The following is a 17,120-nucleotide window of genomic DNA, read 5'->3' on the forward strand; positions in this document are numbered from 1 at the left end:
ATTATTGAATAAGCATTTAATACTTCTTTCCCTGTCCTCCAAAGTATGAAATGTACAATGAGACAATCATTTTATGTTTCATTTTCAGGTCACACAGATATGTTTAAAACACAATTTAAAAAATTATACTCCACTGAAGATGATTTACCCAGCATTGTGTTGCAAGGCATTTCTGCCCACTGTAAAAGGTACCTTAGATCTTGTATTACTTCTGAATAATCAGAGCAAGTTACATTATACTCAGTATAGCTTTATTTAGAATTACATTTTACTATATGCCAATTTTTGGAAAAATGTATTATAATTTCTTTTTATTAGCTTAAACATTTGCTTAATGGAAATAGCAGAGCTGGGTAATACTATATAAAGTGAAACTGTATATAATTATATATAATTTCATAATAAGAAATAAAAATTATTAAAATAACTCAGATGTCCAGCTTTTTTCAAAGTGTTAAACATACTTTTGTCTTTGCTGTATCATCATCTCCTCCTCTTGTAAGAGCATTTCTCTCCTTGTTTCTTCAGCTTCACGAAGCAGTACCTGTGTTTGGTACCAAGCTTCATCTTCAACTCTCTGCCGGTCTACTTCAGCTTGCGTGTCTTCAACTGCCTGCCTAGAGTAGATAATATTTATTATTATAACAAAACGCAAATAAGAAAACTGAGTAATTTAAGTCCAAGAACGACCAAAACACAAAATGTATACCTGATTAATATGTAACTGTTTTACTTCCATATGCAAGAATACCTTTAAAGATATTTCCATCCTTCAAACTCTGATTTTATACAACTTAATAATTTACATGTCTTTTTCATAAAAATTTTGTTTATAATAGATTTTGTTTTTATCAAAGAACAACCATTCCATGATTACCTCTCTCTTAAGTAATCCAATTCATCATTCCTTATTCTTTCTCGTTCCTGTGTCTGATAGTCCACAATAAACTTTGGATATTGATTAAATACTGGGTATTGCCCTTTTGTCAGTGCCACAAAAACATCAAGCATGCTGTCTGGATGAATATCAGTGGGCGTGGTATCCATGAGACGATAAACTTCTCTAATTACAGCACTTATATCCAGGTTATTCCGATGGTGAAAAAAATACTGTAAGAAAACTTCGTGTTTAAATTGAGATTTACCTAGTAAAGCAATTAAGGTAGAACTAAAATGAGTTTAAACATGTAAATGTGAATTTATCTTTAAGAGGATTCTTTTTTTTGCAAATTCACTGAAGCGTTTCGTAACCCAAGTTTTAAAATGAAGATCCAGTTTCATATTTAAAAAAATAAATTTATACAACCATATAATGAAATTTTGACATAAAACTTTTAAAATTTTAACTCAAAATGAAGGCTTCCTTTATAATAGAAGACTGCTTCAACAACGAAATAAATTCTTCTACTGGAATTTTTTTTCTTCAAAATCCAAAATAAGTAAATTCAAAACTAAATTAGCCTTTGAAAATAACCTTGATTTAAAAAAAATATCTGACATGTTTCCACATTATCTTGTTCTGCTGGCAGATCCAAATTCTAATAGATATACACACATACATACATATATGTACGCATCTTGTGATCATGAAGTAAAAGTTTAATTTGATAGGAACCACAAATTAAGTAACAAACAAAACCAACTTAATTCATCCTGTTACCAAAAGAACCTCTCCCTTTAAAAACTACCTCTAATGCTTTCTTTCAGCCACTGTCCTCAAAATTCTCACAGTTACCATTCTGCATGTGTAATAAGCATCCAGATTATCACCGACCAGTTGGGTCACTGATAAGATCATGCACAGAATAAACAACGACCCAATTGTTAAACATCCTTTAAATAGGCAAAAAGCACAAAACTCCAATATTATCATGATTCTCCGAAGCTACGATTTTAGGACTAGCAGTCAAGCTATGACTGACTACAGCTATGTAAGGGCCAGGATGCAGTGGTATAACTTATTCTCCGCTATATTCTTACCACCTGGCACCACTACCTGACATACAGTAGGTACTCAATAAATAAGTGGATTTTTAATTGAAATAAATGAAATTTGAGGACCACTACTAGAGAACAAGGATACGTACCTCAAAATCATCTTTAAGATTACAGTTGAGCAAAGGAGCTCTAGAACATATGTTGTAGGCCACAACAGTCAGCAGGAGGAATGAAGGATGGCTGGAAAAGACATTATCGAATAATTTTAGCCACTCCTCTCTTGTCAGTACTTCCGAGAACACAGTTTCAAGAAGAGGCCATGCATACAGCTAAAATAAATAAGAAAAAATGTATTAGCTCTTGAGGGAAAAGTCATAACAGCCATTGCTAATACGCTCGTTTGGTTTAGATACTAAAATCATTATATTAAGAACATAATTATGAAAAGAACTACTCTAATTTGGGCTCTTCTTTACAGACTTTCAGGAAAGCCGTTTAATGAAGAAAAAAAATGGAATACTATTAAAAGTATAACAGTAGTATGTTTATTATATTCTTTCAAGAAAATACTGTCTTATTTATACCAGAACCAATGTTAGCTTCCAAAATAAGTTGTTATTCTAAAAACCTTACATTTCTTACCTGGGAAGTTATATCATGATTTATGAAGTGTTGCAGGAGTTCCTTGTCATGAAATGCCAAAACATTTTCTATCATACTAAGAATATTGATAGGAGGATTAGGAAAATATTCAAACCAGTGTTGACACCAATTGACTATGAAGAAAAAAATTGAAAATTTACCTTTACCTTTCTGTATCATCAAAGAGCTTTGCAGTTCTTAAATGTATCCACTCTTTACATCCTCAACATGCCCATTAATAAGGAAAACATAACTCTTTAAATTCCAGAACAATAGATTTTAAAACTCCATCATGTTACCGCAGTATTTTAGGTTTATAGAATATTCCCGTTTCTTCAGAGCAGTCAATGAGAAAGTGTCAACTGAAAAAAACAAACCTTCCCAAAGTATTCCTGATGGTAGCTATAAGGCTCTGTTTCCTGCTGGCTTGTGTGCTGCATGTATTTAGATTTCTCCAGGTTAACAAAATAACCCTCCTAAAAAAGGTCCCTATTTAAGTCTTCGATAAAATGTGATCAATGTTAAACGGCAATCTCTTCAAATCTACTAAAATTCATACCTAATTAAAGCGTCCCATTTCTAGGAAAAGAGTGTTCTATAGCTATGGTAACAGGCGGTCACCAGGACTGGTTTTAAATCTAACTGATCAATGACAACTTGTTTCAGTAAACTTGACTTTGAAAACCAATCAGTGACAGCTGCAGCGGTGTCCTCAAAGTCAGTCAATAGAAAGCAGAATCCATTCCACTGAAGAGGCTTCTAAGGCTGACTTTAACTCACTCTCACCTAGTAACCAGCACAACCCCCAAAACATTCTTTTCCAAAAACCCTAGGAAGATGATCAGTTTCATTGCTCAATGAACCTATGTCTAACCACCACAACTTTCCGTAATTATTAAATTCAAATTTTTTATCTTAAATACTGAGCTGGGGTTTCATGTTTTGACGATAAGATCTTTCTCAAATTAGCAAATGGTCTGATCAGAATATTGGATTACATATGGTTTACTCCATTATTTCATTTATTAGTTATTTAGATTTGAGTTAATAATTAAGTCATAAATAAAATCTTGCAAAAACTGAGCTTTAAAAGAAACATTTCAGCTTCTTTAACTGCTGCTCTTAATAAGTTAACGACAGAAAAATCCAACCTCTCCTAAGTAAGTACCTATGATGTCCCAGACACTGCTAGTTTGGGGAATTTTAAAACACCACACACATACACAAAGCCCTCTTATATTTAATCTTCATCAACAGAACAACTGTTTTCAGTTAAGCAAGAGGGAAATCCTGTTTTATACAGTAAACGTCTCCTCTTGTATTCTGCTAGGTGTCACCACACAGAAGTATGGGTAGAGGACCTAGAGACATTGTCTGAGAGCAGAATAAAGAGAAATGATCAGCGTGTGGAGGCCCTTCGCTCAACCTGCAGAACTTCCTCCTGGTTATAAGAGGGACTCTAAAGAGTGCTTAAAAATGACTTTTATAGTTTTTGTTTTTGCGGTACGCGGGCCTCTCACTGCTGGGGCCTCTCCCGTTGCGGAGCAAAGGATCCAGACGCGCAGGCTCAGCGGCCGTGGCTCACGGGCCCAGCCGCTCCACGCCATGTGGGATCTTCCCGGACTGGGACACGAACCCGTGTCCCCTGCATCGGCAGGCGGACCCTCAACCACTGCGCCACCAGGGAAGCCCCAAAATGACTTTTATAAACGTATTCCAAAGTATACATAGAAGTAACTATATTCCTTCACAATTTCTTCTTGGCCCCAACTAGACTGTAACCTGAAAGCCAAAACAACGGCTTATCCCAAAGCAGGGCTAAATTTAGTTGAAGCTCAGTTTATTGAATAAAACTAGTTTGAGACCCTTGATGAAAATCCATAGCTATTCATGCTGACTGTCGTGGATCTTTTAGATTTAGATTTCAGTTTCAGAAGAGAAAAATCAATTTCCTTAGTATATAATCATATGTAGCTATGTAACAAGATTTTACTGTAAGTAAAAGATATAGTTGTGCATACCTACTCTAAATTAGATATAATCTGCTTTATTTTTCTTGTGGTAAAATACACTTTGCCATTTTAACCATTTTTAAGTGTACCATTCAGTGACATTAATTCCATTCACAATGTTGTGCAACCATCACTATTTCCAAAATCCTTTCCCAAACAGAAACTCTGTACCTATTCAGCATTAACTTCCCATTTCTACTTCCCCAGCCCTGGTAACCTCTAATCTACTTTCTGTGCCTATTTGAGAAATTTCACATAAATCTGTCCTTCTGTGTCTAGCTTTTTTCACTAAACATGTTTCCAAGGTTCATCCATGTTGTAGCAGGCGTCAGAATGTCATTGCTTTTTATGGCTGAATAATATTCCACTGTATATATACAGACATGGTTTCTCCATTCATCTGTTAATGGATATTTGGGTTGTTTCCACCTTTTGGCTATTGGGAATAATGCTCCACAAACATATTTGTATACAAGTATCTATCTGAGTCTCTGTTTTCAATTTTTGGGGGGATATCGCTAGGAGTACAACTGTGGGGTTATATGGTAATTCTATATTTAACTTTTTGAGGAACCACCAAACTGTTTTCCACAGTGACTGCACCATTTTACATTTCTATCAGCAATGTACAAAGGTTACAATTTTTCCACATCCTTGCCAACACTTATTTTCTTTTAAATTACAGCCATCCTAGTAGGTATGAAGTGGTGTCTCACTGTGGTTTTGATCTGCATTTCCCTAATGACTAATGACCCTGAGCATCTTATCATGGGCTCAGTAGCTCATCTGTACATCTTCTTTGGAGAAACATCCATTCAAGGCCTTGCCCATTTTTAAATTGGATTGTTCATCTTTTGTTCTTGTTTCTTTTCCTTTTAAAACTCTTAGTGTTATTGACAGGGTAAACTAGTACAACCCTTTAGTGGAATCAATTAGAATATTCATATTTTATGACCTAATGATACCAATTCTGGGACTCTAACCAAAAGAAATTATTATAAATTTATGAATGTGAAGCTAGTCACAACCTTGTTACTTTTAATACATAAAAATTAGGAACAACCTAAATGTCCAACAATAAAACATTACACTAGACCATGTACATTATAGAATATTACAATAAACAATAAAATGTTTACAAAGTGTATACAAATAAGAGAAATGTATATATCATATGAAATAAAAGTAGTATAATTATAAAAATAAAAAACCCTAAAAGTCTAACAGTTGGGGGATACATTATGATATAACTATAAGATGAAATATTATATAGGCAATAAATTATATTTTTTAAGATATTTAATGATTTAGGGAAATGCTTTTTAAAGAAATTCATTAATATGTTATCAAGATTGTTTCTGAGGAAGAGGAATATTCATGAATTTTCTTTTCTTTTGTATATTTTCCCCAATGATTGGTTAAAAACTTACTAAAGCAAATACAGCATAATAAAATGAAAGAAAATCTGTAAAGAGAAGTAAACTAAAATATTCACAATATGTATGCGGGGATCTTTTTATTTCTACTTTTCAGAATTTTATCGTTATAGTTAAGTGCTTATCTCCTTTGTACAAGAAAAATACATACAAAAATGGTTATTTTTGTTAAACCAGTGTTGGTTTAATTTGGATCCAGTTTATTAACCATTTAGCTGATTTTACTAATATGAAAAAAAATGACTCACTTTTTAGTGTAGATGATAATGATGAAGCAGTAACACAATGGGAGTACAGCTATAGGTTCTGAGTGCCTGGGTTCAAATCCTTATCCTGTCATTAACCTAATCATGGAACTTAAGCTCTCTGTGTCTCAGTTTCCTCAACTATAAAAAGGGAATAATAATATATGACACCTACCTCACAGGATTGCTGTAAGGTTAAATGAGTTAATAAAGGCAAAACACTTAGAATGGTACCTGGTACACAGGAAGTTCTCATTAAATGTTAGCTATGGATGATGAGAATCGGGGTAACTGCCAACACCTGCCACATTAGGCATCGTGTGCTAAATGCTTTACATACTTACTGCAGTCTTATGAATAATAACTGACTTTCAACAAGTGAAACATCTGCTTCCTTCTTACTAACAAAATCGAGCCTGTAACAGTATCTTCTAAAATGCAACCATCCAAACTTCATTGTAAGTAAAAAGGTTTATTTATGTATAAATGTCCAAACTCTCCATTTTATGCTCTATGTCTGGCTGTCTGACACTAGAATTGTTAAATGTTGCAAAGGTATCAGGAAAATGTATAAAGTATCTACTCTTGGTTTCATTATTTACTTATTTACTTACTTATAAGAGTAGCAACAACTTCAAAACAGATGAGCTGGTTGTTCTGGAATAATTTTACAAATGGAAATGCCAGAAGTGGAAGATACGGTGTGTCACTAAAGATGGCGGACCAGTGAGCTAATGCGGAGAGGGTTCTGTGAATAAAATAAGGAAAGACCAGAGAAGCTTGTTAAAATTTATTTGAATAAATAATACATTCACATGATGAAAAATGATACAGAAGGTAAATTTGGTGAAATTTGGGTGTGTCTATTTTCCCATGATTAGACTGAGGTTGTAAGTTTTTGGCAAGAATACCACAAAAGTGATGTGCGACACATTGATAGGATTTATTACTGGTGATTTTAAATTTGATTACTTGGTTAAGGAGGTGTCTGCTAAGTTTCTCTACTATGAAATCACTATTTTCCCATTTGTAATTAATAAATATCTTGGGGGAGATACACATTGCTGCAAAATACTGAACATACATACCTCTGTAATACTCTGAGCAGTTTCCTACTTTTGATGGGGTATTTCCTCTGAAGGTTGAGAAATGCCACATGAGTACCTTTATCTATAAGGTTACTAAATGCAGTATGATTTTCAGGCAGCTGTAGCAGAGAGCGCCAAATGAACATTCTGAAATTAAAACATAATTTTAACCAAGAAAAATTAGGGGAATAAGATTGATTTAACATGCAAGAATTTAAATTTTACCTGTATTTCGTTGGATATTCACCATAGCCTTTTAATAAGATTTGTAAACGCTTTTTGTTTAATCCATCTGAAAACTCATTCTGTAAAGAAAAAAAATAGTATCAATAAGTGACATAATCTTAAAAATGAAAAGGTAATCTAGTCCACAGTGGCTTTCCAACTTGTGAACACAATACACAGTAAAAAATATTTTATATCATGGGACTCTTCACATACATATACACACACACACACACACACACACACACACACATCTTTCTCTCTCTTGAGTATGCATATACACAGCAGATAAAGTTTATGACATATTTTTTTACCCTGTAATAGGGTTTGACAAACTTTTGCTGTCAAAGGTCAGAGAGTAAATATTTTAGGCTTTGTGGGTCAAGAGGCAGAATCAAGCATATTATGCAGGTACTTATATAACCATTTAAAATGCAATCATTTAAAAATATAAAAATCATCCTTAGCTTGAGTAGCCAGATTGGGCCCATGGGCTGTCATTTGTCAATCCCTGTAGCAAGAGCAATGCATTTGGATATTTTCTTCCTCTCTTGCTCCTTCCATCTCTTTTATTTTTTTGCATTTTTAACTTTTAAGTCAATTTTTATCTTAATGGAAAAACATTTTATAGATTTTAGGGTCATAAAGCCATTTTCATAGATTATCTCGTTTAAGCCTAACAACTATATGAAACAGATGAGACGTTTTGTCTTCCTTTCTTTGAGAAAATGGGAAGGTCAGAGAAGTTCAGCAACTTGCTCAAGATCACAAATCTGTTGAGTCTTGGCTCAAGACTCAAAGCCACATTTTCTGACTTAGTTCAGTGCTCTTTTCACCACATAAGAAACAGGTAATCAAAGTGTAAGAGGGAGGTGAGGGACAGCCCAAGATGAAGGTGAATGAAGATCCCCGTTTGAGGGCCATGTACCAGACATTAAAGGCAACCGGCCCAGACTGGAGCAATGCGATCCATAAAAGAGACACGTTCACTGCTGCCGTCACCAAGACACCCGCTGCCACTGAAGCCTCTTTAAACAAAGGTCAGAATGCCCAGGTGGACTGGCCTGAGTTTCATCTGCTTTTGTCTTCACCATGAGCTGATGAGGTTCCTACTTCATCTGGATTTCGAGGAAGTTCCCACTCTCTCCAGAACGAACAGGAGCGGCTCACTGTGCCTAAACTGTACACTGTGGTTTATGCTGAGCACCTGCTTTCCTTGTGGAGTCTGGAATTTTGAAAGGGTGCCTATAACCAGCCTCCAGTAAAATCCCTAGGCACTGAGATTCTAATGAACTTCCCTGGTAGACAACACTTTACACATTCGTCTTTAGAGGGAAGTTTCACATTTTAAAACTGCTTATAGAAGAAAAGAGGTTGTTCAAATTAATGTGAAAAATGCCAACAGTTGGTAAGAATATGAAGCGACTGGAACCCTCAAATACCTCTTGGTGGGAATATGGATCGTTTAAATCAACCACCTGGGAAACTATTTGACAGTATTTACTAAAGCTGAACATATGCACAACCCTTATGCCAGTAATTCCATTCCTAGGTTTATACCCAACAGAAACATGTCCTATGCTCATCAAAGATGCCTTAGAATGTTCAGAGCAGCACCGTTTCTAACAGCAAAAAAAACTAGAAAACTACCCAAATGCCTACCAATAGCAGAATGGATAAAGCATGGTTTATTCACTCAACGGAATTCTACACAGCTGTGAGTGAATGGTTTCCAACCACATGGATCTCTCCAACATACAGTTAAATGAAAGAAGCCAGAAACAAAAGAGTACCAACTGAATGATCCAATGAACGTTAACAGAAAAGGCAGAACTAATCTACAGTGTTAAAAGGGAGGAGAGTAGTTATGCTTGGGGTAAAAGGGGGAAGTGTCTGGAAGGAAGTGGCAGAGGGGCTTCTAGGGTGCTGGGAATGGTCCATTTGTTGATCTGGGCGCTGATAACACGGGTGTATTCAGTCTGTAAAAATTTACTGAGCTGTGCATCTTTATGCATATGATTGATTAACTGTCAATAAAAAGTTTTGGGGCTTCCCTGGTGGCGCAGTGGTATAGAGTCCGCCTGCCGATGCAGGGGACACGGGTTCGTGCCCCTGTCCGGGAGGATCCCACATGCCGCGGAGCGGCTGGGCCCGTGAGCCATGGCCGCTGAGCCTGCGCGTCCGGAGCCTGTGCTCCGCAACGGGAGAGGCCACAACAGTGAGAGGCCTGCGTACGGCAAAAAAAAGAAAAAAAAAAAAAAAAAAAAAAAAAAAAAAAATATATATATATATATATATATATATATATATATAAAATTTAAGTTTCATGTTAAAAAAGTCAAAAGCAGCAGGTAAAAATCAAATTTAATACATTTATTTAACCCAATGTAATAAAAAGATTATCATTTCAACATATAATTAGCATAAAATTATTAATATGATATTGTACTTTTTTTTTTTTTTTTTTTTTTGTGGTATGCGGGCCTCTCACTCTTGTGGCCTCTCCCGCTGCGGAGCACAGGCTCCGGACGCGCAGGCTCAGCGGCCATGGCTCACGGGCCCAGCCGCTCCGCGGCATGTGGGATCTTCCCGGACCGGGGCGCGAACCCGGTTCCCCTGCATCGGCAGGCGGACGCGCAACCACTGCACCACCAGGGAAGCCCTGTACATTCTTTAGGGGTAGGAGATTAAGGGGTACAAACTACTATGTATAAAATAAAGAAGCTACCAGGATATATGGCACCAGGAATATAGCCAATATTTTATAATTACTTTAAGTGGAGTATAATCTATAAAAATACTGAATCACTATTTTGTACTAATATAATACTGTAAATCAACTACACTTCAATTTTAAAAAAGATATTTTACATTCTTTTGTTCATAATAAAATCTCAATATCTGGTGTGTATTTCACACATATACCACATCTCAAATCAGAGTAGCCACATGTGACGAGTGGCTAGCATATTGGACAGTGCAATTCTATACTGTTTTGACTTTTTAAAAAAAAACCATAAACATGTATTAATTTAATATTAAAAAGTTTTAAAAGCATGTTATAATTTCAGTTACAACTTGCTTCTTTTCTATAATTTTCCTTTAATTCCTAAGAGAAGGAAGAATGATGGTCTAGAAATCATAAGACTTGTCTACAGCAGAGCCATGACAAACAAAAGTTTAATATAGTCTTACCTCTTTATTTTCAAAATTACCAGTCAGGTCTTGTTTTAATATTCTAGCCTGTATTTTGTTTTCTCTTGATTTTGCTGGCCGCTGTACTCTTCCTGATGTTACTTTCATCTTAAGATCACCAGAATTCACTTTCCTCTTAGGCAAATCTTCAATCACTTTCACTAAAGGAGGAGGTGGCTAAAAGGGGGGGGGGGAAATCCAGTGGTTATCCTTGGAAAATAGACCTGTTAACATATAATTTACAAAATGTATTTTGCTCAATTTAGTAATATGCCTTAATAGATATAATTATCCTTGAGGCAAAAAGTGTAAATAAAATGTCCAAGAATGTTTCCTTGTTGACTAACGAATCAAAGCAAATTTCTGCCAAATTCCTTTGAGGAACGTAATAAACATCATGATTAACAACAATAAACAGAATTTAGTTATTCCTTGAAAGCTGGCCTTAATCATACAGTATCAATCCATTTTTTACACCATTTTTACACACAGGGCCCTCTAGAATGCTGAGAGACGCACCCTAATATTCTTTGGGCTCAAGTGAAATTTCTTTGAGGGAAACTGTCACATGACTTTCCTCTGAAAGCACAGGACCCCTGCCTTGTCCTTGGTTACATTTCCTAATCTACATGGAGGTGGCTGTCAGTCCCTGACTGCGTCAACAGCTTCAGAGGCAGGGCAGAAAGCACGACTTCGATGCCAAACCCTCATTTTTATGGGGCTCATCAAACTGGAAAATAAGCCCCCAACAACTTCAATTTACTTAAGGTAAAATGATTCACTAAGAACAAAAGGGGGAGGGGGTAAAAGGGGGGGGGGGGAAATCCAGTGGTTATCCTTGGAAAATAGACCTGTTAACATATAATTTACAAAATGTATTTTGCTCAATTTAGTAATATGCCTTAATAGATATAATTATCCTTGAGGCAAAAAGTGTAAATAAAATGTCCAAGAATGTTTCCTTGTTGACTAACGAATCAAAGCAAATTTCTGCCAAATTCCTTTGAGGAACGTAATAAACATCATGATTAACAACAATAAACAGAATTTAGTTATTCCTTGAAAGCTGGCCTTAATCATACAGTATCAATCCATTTTTTACACCATTTTTACACACAGGGCCCTCTAGAATGCTGAGAGACGCACCCTAATATTCTTTGGGCTCAAGTGAAATTTCTTTGAGGGAAACTGTCACATGACTTTCCTCTGAAAGCACAGGACCCCTGCCTTGTCCTTGGTTACATTTCCTAATCTACATGGAGGTGGCTGTCAGTCCCTGACTGCGTCAACAGCTTCAGAGGCAGGGCAGAAAGCACGACTTCGATGCCAAACCCTCATTTTTATGGGGCTCATCAAACTGGAAAATAAGCCCCCAACAACTTCAATTTACTTAAGGTAAAATGATTCACTAAGACTTTTTCTCTGTGAATAACACTCTCTTTGAAATAAAAAGATCTTCCTTGTTCAAAGAAAATAAGCAGATAAAATAGCTCCGGCTTTCTGAGTTCTAAATATGATTCAAGTACAATGAATTTCACAGGGTGTTTTAAATGTTTGAGACCATTATTGCTGAATGTTCGCTTAGTAATTAGCCCAGATCCAGATCAAAGACAAGGTGGATTTGTGACTTTTAAATAATTTTTCTTGAAGCCAAAGTGCCAATTCCTTGCATATGAGAACAAGAACACAATATACCCCAAATGTCCAAATGAACATTATTCGATTTCAGGAAAACAAATATTACACACATTACCCCGAATTCAAGCTGTCATGAAAGCCAGAACAGTGTGCTTCCATGATGACATACAATGGAAATGAATCACCACTCTTCGGGAAAGCTCTTTGAAGCAGAAACCAAACTTTTCTGACCTCCTCCCCCTTCGTCCCCAAAAGAAATAAACAGAACAAAGCAAACACCTTGACTCTTTTTAAATAACAGACTAAAGAAAGACTACTTTGAGGTTTCAAACAGAGATTTTTCTCACGTTGCCTTCAAAAGTTCAGGACTTCTGCTTTTGAAACCTGCAGCCTATTATAGGAGACCAAGAAAATATTCCTTATTGTCAACTGCAGTATGTATGACACATAACACTGTAAAATGTATAGAGCAGGTAATATACATGGCATTGATATTGCATTTTTATTTGTTTTAAAATTATTTTGAAAAGTATTTGAAGTTTTAACTGCATCTGTAAGGGGTTTTTTTTTTTTTTTTTTTTTTTTTGTGGTATGCGGGCCTCCCTCTGTTGTGGCCTCTCCCGTTGCGGAGCACAGGCTCCGGACGCGCAGGCTCAGCGGCCATGGCTCACGGGCCCAGCCGCTCCGCGGCATGCGGGATCCTCCCAGACCGGGGCGCGAACCCGGTTCCCCTACATCGGCAGGCGGACGCGCAACCACTGCGCCACCAGGGAAGCCCTGTAAGGGTTTTTTAATAGTGTGTTTCTAGGATACATTGGTATTTATTCACATCTAGAAAGAGTACAGGATAATACAAAATATAATAACAATAACTGACCAAAAAAAGTACAATGACCACTTACTCTATGATTTAATTCTTTACCTATGAAATGTAATTAGTAGTGGTCTGATTTCTGAATATTGCCCATCTTTAATATCCCTGAACTATCTTCTAACCTCAGTCCATTCTTCTATATCTTTATTGTAATATTTATTCTAGTGCCACAGTTTTCATGGTTCTTCCATAAAGGAATCTCCCAGAAGTTGGAGCCTGAGATATGACCTGAATTGCCACACCTTAGGAGTGTTAAAACTTCAACACAGAAATAGGAATTAGCTTACTTATTATTAGCACAATACCAGAAATTCTCCAATGGCAAGAAAACAGGACTTGAAGGAATGAGACACGGGTAATAAGTTTTGCATAAACCTGGGCATTTTGTAGGCCTGGAATAGCACTGGTGGTGCTGGTAATGCGTCCAAAAAAAAAAATTATCCTTCTTCTGTTATAAGCTAGCTTTTCTGGTCAATATGACCACAATTTGCTTAACAAATAACAGAGAGGAAGCCAATGACTCATGCTTACCTTGGTTTTTCTCAGATCTTTGTTTCTATTAATAACATTTATCTAGCTCTTATAAAATTCAGCTAGGCTAACAACTCTCATTAAGAATGAATAATGTGGGCTTCCCTGGTGGCGCAGTGGTTAAGAATCCGCCTGCCAATGCAGGGGACACAGGTTCGAGCCCTGGTCTGGGAAGATCCCACATGCCTCGGAGCAACTAAGCCCACGTGCCACAACTACTGAGCCTGCACTCTAGAGCCCGTGAGCCACAACTACTGAACCCGTGTGCCACAACTACTGAAGCCCGCGCACCTAGAGCCCGTGCTCCATGACAAGAGAAGCCACCGCCATGAGAAGCCCGCACACCGCAAGGAAGAGTAGCCCCCGATCGCCGCAACTAGAGAAGGCCCGCGCGCAGCAACAGAGACCCAACGCAGCCAAAAATAAAGAAAATAAATAAATTAATTAATTTAAAAAAAAGAAAACTGTTATATAAAAGATGATTGAGAAAAACAAAAGAATAAAAAAAAGAAAAAAAGAATTTTAAAAAAAACATAAAAGATGCCTGATGGGCAGGAGCAGGCACCGAGGGCTCTGAGTGTGGGTGTATTTGTGTAAATTACTGTTATTCGAGAGCAGCGAATGAGCACCAGTACAAGGATGGCCAATACGGAGACAGAACGGTCGGCACACACATAGACACCTCGGATTCAAGGACCACAGGACTTAGCATTGGCTAGATTGGGGAAATACAGGAATAGACACAGTCATAGCGCTCCAAGGTGTCTAGCCTACAACAATGGGAAGACAGAGACAGAAATGAAGAGAATGGAACTGAAGACCTCTTTGGGGAAGCAGATCAGAGGGGCACCTTGAATGGGACAAGGACTCCAAACAGATGCCCTTTGTGAAGACAGCAATTTAGGGATGGAGCATGGGTGAGAAAAATCTGGAGATGTGGCTCTGGGGGTTAGAGCAGAAACCATATCCAGAAAAATGGATAAGGTACAAGGAGGTTAGAAACTTGTAACACAGAGTTTTTATTTTTGATGATACAGCATTTAAATCTTAAAAGAAAAAAGATATTGTTTACTTGATAACATACCTTATTTATTTCTTTTGTTAAAGTCTGAACTGAATATATGTTCAGACTTCCATTTTCCATAATAGATGCAATGTACCGTCCATGGGGGCTAATGGCTGATGAACTAATTCCTTCGTCAAGGCTCCCAATTTCAAAGAGAAGTTTACAAGTCTGTATATTAACAAATCTCATAATGCCATCCTGACTGAGCACTCCAAGAACCTAAGAGTAGAGAGAAACAACATATGAGTTCCTAAAACACAGTTAAGAGTCAAGTCTCAGATGTTAACTGGACTTATTATGCTGATCATTTTGCAATGTATACAAATACTGAATCATCATGTTGTACACCTGAAACTAATATAATGTTCTATGTCAATTATACCTCAATTAAAAAAAGTCAAATGTCTGCAAGTCAAACTACACACATACACACGTGTGTATTTACATATGTTTTCTTTTCTTTGGTGGGGGAGGGAGGACAGTCAGAGGAGATTATACTCGCAGAGAGCCGTCAACTATTTTAAAATCCCTAATTACGGCTCACATAGATTCGCCCTGTTCAGGTCCAGATAAGCCTGGCTCTACCCAGAACCAGTAAGGAGCTCATCCTGGGAGACGACAGAAAGGTCACCTAAGAATCAGCCCTCCCCACCGGCAGGCGCATCTCCACCAATCCCTCCAGAGGGAGTGCAGACAATGGCAGTCCTTCACCTTGACTCCACACTGGCCGCCAGAAGCAAGGAAGGTGGAGGGCCTGTTTCTCTTCTCCATTCCCAGCCTGACCAGAGCTAACACCTGTCCTGCTGCCCCACACAAACCGGTGACTCCTGCAGTTGTAACTAGCATTGGGGCTGCGGAAAGGTCTGCGAGCTGCAAGGGCAGTCGGGCTGCGGGTCGAAGGAAGCTAGTCTCTCAAGGGGAAAAAAGATTAGCTGTAACTCATACAACTTAGAACTTAAAAACGTACTAAAAAAGCTTCAACACATGAAACAATAAACCCCTCTGCTGCCTTGTCCATATACAGGTTCTTTTCCCCAGGGCCACCACGTGATCTCGTGAAACGCCGATGTCCCCTGTTACATGAAAGACTATAGTCTAGAGGTGGTTGGAGGCAGTTTGAATGTGACAACCTAGAAAGCATGTTCTGGGGCTTCCCTGGTGGTGCAGTGGTTAAGAATCCGCCTGCCAATGCAGGGGACACGGGTTCAAGCCCCAGTCCAGGATCCCACATGCCGCAGAGCAACTAGGCCGATGAGCCACAACTACTGAGCCTGCACTCTAGAGCCCGAGAGCCACAACTACTGAGCCCGTGTGCCACAACTACTGAAGCCCGCACACCTACAGCCTGTGCTCCACAACAAGAGAAGCCACCGCAATGAGAAGCCTGTGCACCGCCACAAAGAGCAGCCCCTGTTCACTACAACTAGAGAAAGCCCACGCACAGCAACGAAGACCCAACGCAGCCATAAATAAATTTATTAAGAAAAATAAAATAAAATAAAATAAACAGCACGTTCTTCTCTGGGTCAGATGGTAGGAAACCCTCTTATTCACAGTTGACGCAACCCCTCTGGAAGGCAATTTGGCAAGATCTATCAAAATTACAGATGCACCTAATGCTGGGACCACTATTTTAACTCTGGGATTTTATCCTACAGACAGGATGTGTAAAACGACATGTGCGAAAGTCATGTATATTAAAAAAAAGGGACATCCCTGGCGGTCTAGTGGTTAAGACTCCGTGCTTCCAGTGCTTCCGCTGCAGAGGGCACGGGTTCGATCCCTGGTTGGGGAACTAAGAACCCACATGCTGCATGGCTCGGCCAAAAAATAAATTAAAAAAACAAAAAACAAACAAGCAAACAAAAATGTTAATCAGTGCAGCATTATTTGTAACAGAAAAGGACTGAAAACAGGTTAAGTGCCCAATAATAAAGGACTGGTTATAAAAACCTATACACCTGTAAAAAAGAATGAGGTTCTGTACTGATCGGAAAATCGTCAAGGTAAACTAAGTTAGGAAAAAACAAGGTAAAAAAAAAATGGGAAAAACATAAGATTATATAACAGCAGTGAGTTAAAGAGAGTGAATAACTGGGCAAATGGGAGAAAAGAGTAAGACTTCACTTTATGCCTTTTTATATTTTTTTATGTTTTCAACCATGTGAAAGCATTATCTACTCAAAAAACTTAAAATAGATATGATACATATATTACACATAAATACACA

The 17,120-nt window shown here is 37.5% G+C and overlaps 1 protein-coding gene across 2 annotated transcripts in view; it reads right to left on the reverse strand.

Moving 5' to 3' along the window:
* The window catches only part of TBC1D31 (TBC1 domain family member 31), a 60,837-nt gene that overhangs the window by 19,536 nt on the left and 24,181 nt on the right, over positions 1-17,120 (reverse strand). For both annotated transcript variants that reach the window (XM_024129407.3, XM_024129410.3), the window contains 9 exons: positions 14,909-15,109; positions 10,782-10,958; positions 7,587-7,666; positions 7,362-7,508; positions 6,888-7,021; positions 2,581-2,714; positions 2,088-2,267; positions 878-1,110; positions 465-617 (listed from right to left, as the gene is read on the reverse strand). In XM_024129407.3, coding sequence (XP_023985175.1) covers positions 465-617; positions 878-1,110; positions 2,088-2,267; positions 2,581-2,714; positions 6,888-7,021; positions 7,362-7,508; positions 7,587-7,666; positions 10,782-10,958; positions 14,909-15,109 — 1,439 coding nt within the window. The remainder of the gene's footprint in view (positions 1-464; positions 618-877; positions 1,111-2,087; positions 2,268-2,580; positions 2,715-6,887; positions 7,022-7,361; positions 7,509-7,586; positions 7,667-10,781; positions 10,959-14,908; positions 15,110-17,120) is intronic.

Source organism: Physeter macrocephalus, chromosome 15 (assembly GCF_002837175.3).
Source record: "Physeter macrocephalus isolate SW-GA chromosome 15, ASM283717v5, whole genome shotgun sequence".
Classification (NCBI taxonomy): domain Eukaryota; kingdom Metazoa; phylum Chordata; class Mammalia; order Artiodactyla; family Physeteridae; genus Physeter; species Physeter macrocephalus.